This window comes from Canis lupus, chromosome 1, assembly GCF_011100685.1.
Source record: "Canis lupus familiaris isolate Mischka breed German Shepherd chromosome 1, alternate assembly UU_Cfam_GSD_1.0, whole genome shotgun sequence".
NCBI lineage: Eukaryota > Metazoa > Chordata > Mammalia > Carnivora > Canidae > Canis > Canis lupus.
The window spans coordinates 79351892-79360526 of record NC_049222.1 but is presented as its reverse complement, the minus strand read 5'-3'; the positions used below and the strand labels follow the sequence as shown (position 1 = coordinate 79360526).

The 8635-nt window shown below is 43.6% G+C and overlaps 1 protein-coding gene across 1 annotated transcript; it reads left to right on the top strand.

Moving 5' to 3' along the window:
* The first annotated feature begins 6373 nt into the window (after positions 1–6373).
* On the top strand, positions 6374–8430 carry LOC100687251 (membrane-associated phosphatidylinositol transfer protein 2-like). Its single transcript, XM_038527020.1, is given in 6 exon segments — positions 6374–6864; positions 6866–7144; positions 7146–7606; positions 7609–8274; positions 8277–8330; positions 8333–8430. Coding segments are annotated over 6 exon segments (2049 nt in total).
* Positions 8431–8635: the final 205 nt, after the last annotated feature.

Sequence of the window (8635 nt, the reverse complement as noted above, 5' to 3'; positions counted from 1 at the left end):
TTTTTTCGTTGCTTTATGTTATCTTTTTGTTTGTATAAATTGCAGTCTATTAATATATTCTGCTGTTCATGTGCATTTGGGTAGGTTTCAGTCTGGGTCATCAGGAATAATCGGCAGCCACTTGAATCTGACATTTTGCTAAAAGAGCACACAAATTGCAAAAACCAAATCCTCCACATTTCAGTAGAGCTATTCCTTCAGGAATAGAGGTGATCAGAGGGCATTTGGCATCAATGTTCTGTCTGGTTTTACATATACAGGTAACTAGAATCTTTACGACTTGGATCTTCTATATGGGTCTACCTTTTTCATATGCTAAACAAAGGAAACCTTATCTTAAACTTCTTTTTTACAGAGAATGTACAGAAATTAACAAAAAATGTCTTGTTGTGCAAAAGTATATAATGTGAAAGTCCTTGGGAATTCTAAAAGCATTACACAAATATTGGTCATGATCATGGACAGACTTACAAAGCAAGTGAATGTTAAGGTCAAATAGTCGTAATAGCTAAAACAAAACTAAAGTCAAATCTGTTGAGGCTTTCCTCATTTAATTCTCTTTTTCACTGAGTGTACTTTAAGTCTACTTTTATTTACTTAGACAACAAGAGAGTGAAAGAGACAAAGAGAATGAGAGAACGCTATCCAGGAAACATTAAGCTTGAAATTCTTGCCAAGAACTAGATAGGATCCCCATAGAGTGAGGTGTTATGGTTATTGACAGTCATTTCTCCCCCTTCCCAGGACTCATAAACTAACTAGATGTCCTCCAAGTTCCACCCTGGACATTAAGGACCCGAGTGCATCGTCAGCATGTGACTCCACCCTCTCTCCCCCGGGGAATGCACATTCTCAATGCACCCACTCCTCTTCTTTCTGCTACAGCAAAAGTACGCTGCAATCAAGGGCACATTTATAGGTCAATGAGTTGAAAATTGGTTGTCTTGAAGTTTTTGATTTTTAAATACATTTATACAAACTGGTTCAAATGAAAAATAGGCTGGGATGTGAAAAAATGAGGGCTGCCACCTTGCTTTAATATTCACAATATTGCCTACTTATTTTTAGTTTCTGGATATTAATGTAGCACTGACTTGGCACCTGTCTCTGTCAATAAGAAAAGGATAATAAAATGGGTAAATGCAAACCAAAGAATTTGTGGGCTGCATGATAAGTGTGATTTTTTTCTAGTTAAAAAAAATGATGTTCATCTGGGAACAAACTAACTTAAAGATTTTAAAAGCCAATTTCAGCTCAGCTGCTGGGGTTTGTTTGAAATCTACCACTGACTGAGGTGTGAAGCTTACATTTGATACAGTAAATCTTGTCGACTGTTATTTTAAAGGACTGAAATGTGCTTTTATAGCAAAATTGTCTCAAATAAAAAAATACATTTTTACAATCTCACTCTGTCATAAACTTTCATGTCAGGTTTTGGCTCTACAATACACGTGAGGATGCATTATCCAGGAATGGGAAGGAGGCATGCATAATAACTTGTTTTATTTCTACTGTGAGACAGATACAGAAATTATCCTATATCTTTCGTGTGATCAAAATACTAAATATGTCATAGTTGATCAGAAATGACCCATAAGTATATCTTGAGTCATGAGGCTATTCCTCATTGCTGCAAAGGAAGTTTTTTTTTTTTGTTTGTTTTGTTTTTTGATAAAAATGTAATGCTATATATACAAGAAGTCCTCTGGAACGTTGTTATGATTTCTACCAGGACAAAAAAACTCCAGGCCCAAATTCCAAAACTGAGGGGTACCTGATTTTATATCATTGTCACACTAACATGTCAAAAATTGTGTTTTCACAAAAAAGTTTGAAATAAGTTGTACCTGATTAAATTGTAGCCTTCTCACTATTATGGATACTATTATTTCAATTTTGAAACCAATTAAATAGATTCTCTTTGTGTGATTATAAAGTCTGTTTAGGTGGGTGTGTGAGAATATAAAAAAACAAGTTGGAAATGACATCAAATCACTAACATTTATTAATCATTGGCATATCGTGTGGCAATAGATCATTGGCATCGCACTTGTCAATAGATAGCATTATAGAAAGCAAACTGGCAAGCAGTTTTCATCCCAATGGGGATTTCTTTTTAGAGTGTGTTAGTTTATTTATTTACCTTGGGTATCTGAGCACATGAGAAAAGCATTTAAAAATAAAATAATCAGCTTGTGGAAAAAATCACAAGGTATTGCTTACTTCTTTCAAAAAACACCAGTGTGACACACTCATAATTCCCAAAGAAGAGTCCTCTACTCTTAGACTTAGTCTTTCAGGGCTTCTGTAAATTTGTGTATATGTGTATTCATATATAATGTAGGATGTTCATAGTGTCCCTTCCCATATGCTGCTGCTACAAAATGCTTTTAGGGAAATTCAAACAAGATGAGGAATGTGCCAGTGCTTTGGAAAAACTGAAACCTTGACTCTTGTGCCAAACACTGAGTATGGTATATTTTTTACATTTATGAATCTGCTGATTGTTAGAACAACTTTACGTCGTTATTTTCGCTTGTCATTAGGGTCTAAATGTGGACTGTGATGCCCGTCACTTGAAGGGTAAGTGTCTAGGTGAAAACTCACTATTTTTCCCTTACCTATTATTATAGTTCCTACACACTTGTTACTCAGTGTGGCCCTTGGACTAGTAATACTGGCTTTCACCTGAGAACTCATTTAAAATGAAAGTCTCAGTCCCATCTCAGACTTACCAGACAAGAATCTTCATGTTAACAGGATCCCTAGGTCTGAGAAGTACGGTCTATACAACTCTGAGCAAGAATGAAGAATTGCTGGAAGAAGATGATGAAACAGATGTAAAGAATGGTAGAAGTTAGTGATCTTTCCTGTAATTAAGTTGGAATTGAAAATCCAATGAAATACCATAGTGGGAAGGGGATTGTGACTGCTATTACTTAGGTGCATGGAGAAAGCTTCCCTGATGATATGACCTGTAGGCAGAATTCTAAAGCAAGTGAAGAAACAATGAAGTGAAGGAATATGGAGAGCATTTTATGCACAGGGAATGCAAATGGAAAGACCCTGACCTACTTTATGAAGTAATACTTCTGGTTTTCCATGACACTGATATGAAGAACTTAGGGAAAGAAATGTCCATCTCTATTAAGAAACTCCATAGAAAATTCCCCTCCATGGAAATTATGGTGGCTCATCTTGTAAATAGCAGGAAAATTGGGATGAAAATGGGCAATAATTTTTTATATAGACAGCAACCCCTTTGTATGCCTATTAAAGTATGCTATATGATACAGATAGTAAAGAGAACTGATCATCTTTCTTAGGATCTTGTGAATCCTTTCAGAAGTGAAAAACAATTATTCTGTGTTAACCACTAATGTATTAAGCAAATCAACTGAGCATCATGTAGACATTTTAAAATAATCAAAGGATAATCAAGGCATAAGGGAAGAGGTTTAAATTACCAAATTTTAGAAATGAAAAAAAATTAGCTTGTATTCAATGAGTATAATGCTCAGATAGATGCAACCCACAAACACATATACACATTTCAAATCGCTATATCAATGTTATGGTGGCTACAGAATGAAACATAAAGGAAGTCAATCAAGAAGAAGGGCAGAGAGGATAGGGAGACATAAAGCAAAAACAGGAGGAATAAAAGCCTAAAGAAAAAAAAGTAGGAAAAGAAGAGAAGTGGGGGTATAAAATAATAGAACAAGAGATAGGAGAAAGAGTATTCACACAAAAATGAGAAAAAAAGAAACAAAGAAGTGGCCTAATTGGTTCTAAATTTTTAGAGGAATAGATTTTTTCATTTTAGTTTATTTTTGCCTCACCTCAATTTCAATCTGGCTATGCACTTTAGAGTGGTTTAAAGTACTGCCTCTGTTTTCTTTGAAAAGTGATTCCTGGGACACCAGTTAGTTAAGCATCTGCCTTTAGCTCTGGTGATGATCCCAGGGTCCTGGGATGGAGCTCTGCATCAGACTTCCTGTTCAGTGGGGAATCTGCTTCTCCCTCTCCCTCTGCCCCTCCCACATGCTTATGTTCCCCCTCCTTCCCTCTCAAATAAGTAAAATCTCTTTTTTGTTGTTGTTGTTGTTGTTGTTGTTGTTGTTTATCGGGGTTCGATTTGCTGACATATAGCATAACACTCAGTGCTCATCCCGTCAAGTGCCCCCCTCAGTGCCCATCACTCAGTCACCCCAACCCCCTGCCCACCTTGCTTTCCACCACCCCTTGTTTGTTTCCCAGAGTTAGGGGTCTCTCATGTTCTGTCTCCCTCTCTGATATTTCCCACTCATTTTCTCTCCTTTCCCCTTTAATCCCTTTAACTATTTTTTATATTCCCTGTATGAATGAAACCATATAATGTTTTTCCTTCTCCAATTGTCGTATTTCATTCAGCATAATACCCTCTAGTTTCATCCACATTGAAGCAAATGGTGGGTATTTGTCATTTCTAATGGCTGAGTAATTTCCATTGTATACATAGACCACATCTTCTTTATCCATTCATCTTTCGATGGACACCGAGGCTCCTTCCACAGTTTGGCTATTGTGGCCATTGCTGCTAGAAACATTGGGGTGCAGGTGTCTCAACTTTTCACTGCATCTGTATCTTTGGAGTATATCCTCAGTAGTGCAATTGCTGGGTCATAGGGCAGGTCTATTTTTAACTCTTTGAGGAACCTCCACACAGTTTTCCAGAGTGGCTGCACCAGTTCACATTCCCACCAACAGTGCAAGAGAGTTCTCCTTTCTCCACATCCTCTCCAACATTTGTTGTTTCCTGCCTTGTTAATTTGCCCCATTCTCACTGGGGTGAGGTGGTATCTCATTGTGGTTTTGATTTCTATTTCCCTGATGGCAAGTGATGCAGATCATTTTCTCATGTGCATGTTGGCCATGTCTGTGTCTTCCTCTGTGAGATTTCTCTTCATGTCTTTTGCCCATTTCATGATTGGATTGTTTGTTTCTTTGCTGTTGAGTTTAATAAGTTCTTTATAGATCTTGGAAACTAGCCCTTTATCTGATAGGTCATTTGCAAATATCTTCTCCCATTCTGTAGGTTGTCTTTTAGTTTTGTGGACTGTTTCTTTTGCTGTGCAGAAGCTTTTTATCTTGATTATGTCCCAATAATTCATTTTCGCTTTTGTTTCCCTTGCCTTCATAGATGTATCTTGCAAGAAGTTGCTGTGGCCAAGTTGAAAAAGTTGCCTGTGTTCTCCTCTAGGATTTTGATGGATTCTTGTTTCACATTTAGGTCTTTCATCCATCTTGAGGTTATCTTTGTGTATGGTGTAAGAGAATGGCCTAGTTTCATTCTTCTGCACGTGGCTGTCCAATGTTCCCAGCACCATTTATTGAAGAGATTGTCCTTTTTCCAGTGGATAGTCTTTCCTGCTTTGTCAAATATTAGTTGACCATAGAGTTAAAGGCCCATTTCTGGGTTCTCTATTCTGTTCCATTGATCTATGTGTCTGTTTTTGTGCCAGTACCACACTGTCTTGATGATCACAGCTTTGTAGTACAACTTGAAATTCGGCATTATGATGCCCCTGGTTCTGGTTTTCTTTTTCAATATTCCCCTAGGTATTCGGTGTCTTTTCTGATTCCACACAAATCTTAAGATGATTTGTTCCAACTCTCTGAAGAAAGTCCATGGTATTTTGATAGGGATTGCATTGAATGATAGGGTAACATTGACATTTTCACAATATTAATTCTTCCAATCCATGAGCATGGAATATTTTTCCATCTCTTTGTGTCTTCCTCAATTTCTTTCAGAAGTGTTCTGTAGTTTTTAGGGTATAGGTCTTTTACCTCTTTGTTTAGGCTTATTCCTAGATATCTTATGTTTTTGGGTCCAATTGTAAATGGGATTGACTCCTTAATTTCTCTTTCTTCAGTCTCATTGTTAGTGTATAGAAATGCCACTGACTTCTGGGCAATGATTTTGTATCCTGCCACACTGCCAAATTGCTGTATGAGTTCTAGCAATCTTGGGGTGGAGTCTTTCGGTTTTCATATACAGTATCATGTTGTCTGCAAAGAGGGAGAATTTGACTTCTTTGCCAATTTGAATGCCTTTAATGTCTTTTTGTTGTCTGATTGCTGAGGCTAGGACTTCCAGTACTATGTTGAATAGCAGTGGTGAGAGCCGACATCCCTGTTGTGTTCCAGATCTTAGGGGAAAGGCTCTCAGTGTTTCCCCATTGAGAATGATATTTGCTGTGGGCTTTTCACAGATGGCTTTTATGATGCTGAGGAAAGTTCCCTCTATCCCTACACTCTGAAGAGTTTTGATCAGGAATGGATGCTGAATTTTGTCAAATGCTTTCTCTGCATCTATTGAGAGGATCATATGGTTCTTGTGCAGGACACTGATCTGCTGTCCCCCGGCACCCTGGTCAATGTGGCACATGGCGCCAGTAGCAGCGGTGGTGTGGAGAGCAGCCGGCACCTGAGCCGCAGCAACATTGATATTCCCCGAAGCAATGGTGTTAAGGACCCCAAAAGGCAGTGGCCCCGAAAGAGGAGCGACTCATCCACCTACGAGCTGGACACCATCCAGCAGCACCAGGCCTTCCTATCCAGCCTCCATGCCAATGTGCTGAGGAACGAGCCCAGCTCCCACCGTTCGAGCAGCTCCACCATGCTGTATGGCTCAGGGGCCGTGGGGAAATTTGACTATGAGATCGCAGATCTTTTCCTCTTTGGGTGCCCACTGGGGCTGGTCCTGGCCTTGAGGAAAAGTGTCATCCCTGCCCTGGATGTTTTCCAGCTGCGGGCGGCCTGCCAGCAAGTCTACAGCCTCTTCCACCCCGCGGACCCGTCGGCCTCCCGCTGGAGCACAGCTGGAGTGGAGATTCCAGGCCCTGCTGCCTTTCAGCATCCCCCGCTACCAACGCTACCCGCTGGGGCACGGCTACTCCACACTGCTGGCAGACGCACTCCAGACCAACAACACGGTCTTTCAAGAGCACATGTCCCCCTCCTCGCCCAGTGCCGCCACCACCACCCAAGACTTCCGCCGAGCCAGTGAGATCAGCATTGCCAGCCAGGTGTCGGGCATGGCCGAGAGCAACACAGCATCCAGCATTGCCCAGATTGCAGCAAAGTGGTGGGGTCAGAAGCGACTATGCCCTGTACTGCCCTGATGCCCTGACAGCCTTCCCCACAGTGGCCCTGCCCCACCTCTTCCACACCAGCTACTGGGAGTCAACAGATGTGGTCTCCTTCCTGCTGAGACAGGTCATGAGGCATGACAACTCCAGCATCTTGGAGCTGGATGGCAAAGAGGTTTCGGTGTTCACCCCCTCAAAGCCAAGAGAGAAGTGGCAGAGCAAGAGGACCCATGTGAAGCTGAGGAATGTGACCGCCAACCACCGGATCAATGATGCAGTCGCCAATGAGGATGGCCCACAGGTTCTGATGGGCCGGTTCATGTATGGGCCCCTGGATATGGTCACTCTGACTGGAGAGAAGGTGGATGTGCACATCATGATGCAGCCACCCTCGGGCCAGTGGCTGTACCTGGACACACTGGTGACCAACAGCAGCAGGCGGGTCTCCTACACCATATATGAACCCCACCGCTGGGTGTGGGCGTCTACCCCATCAAGATGGTGGTCAGGGGAGACCACACATTTGCTGACAGCTACATCATCGTGCTGCCCAAGGGCATGGAGTTTGTGGTCTTCAGTACTGATGGCTCCTTTGCCACCAGCGTGCCCATCATGGGCAGTGACCCCAAAGTGCGGGCCGGGGCTATGGACGTGGTACGGCACTGGCAGGACCTGGGCTACCTCATTATCTATGTGACGGGCCGGCCTGACATGCAGAAGCAGAGGGTGGTGGCATGGCTGGCCCAGCACAGCTTCCCCCACGGCGTGGTGTCCTTCTGTGATGGCCTGGTGCACGACCCGCTGCGGCACAAGGCCAACTTCCTGAAGCTGCTCATCTCTGAGCTGCACCTGTGCGTGCACGCGGCCTACGGCTCCACCAAGGACGTGGCGGTCTACAGCTCCATCAGCCTGTCCCCTATGCCGATCTACATCATGGGCTGGCCCACCAAGAAGCTGCAGCAGCAGTGCCAGGTCATCATGGATGGCTGTGCGGCTCACCTGGCCCAGCTCAAGAACAACCACCAGGCACGGCCGGCCCGCAATGCTGCCACCCGCATGGCACTGTGGAAAGGCAGCTTCGGCCTGCCAGGCCAGGGTGACTTCTTGTGCTCCCGGAACCACCTGCTCTGTACCATCTCAGCCAGCCCAGCGGGCCTGGCCACCGGCATGATCGGACACAGAGCCAGGCAGATGGTGACAGCGGGGACAGCGCAGCATGAGTGTGGCAGCTGGCTGCTGGGGCCGCACCATGGCCCGCCGGCTTGAGCCAGGGGCAGCCGCGGGCCCCAAGTAGGACACCGTTAGTGAGGCGCTGTGGTCTCCATGGTGCTAGGCCAGGGCGGCCAGCCCCGCCAGGAGGCTTGGCCTGGGCACACAATGTCAACTGGAGACAAGCTTGTCCCAGGGCCTGGTAGAGGACATAGGCCATGCCACACAGCCCTCCTAGCCCTGCCTCATGTCCTAGGGTCTGAGGGGTTCCAGCTTGCAAGAAGACCTGT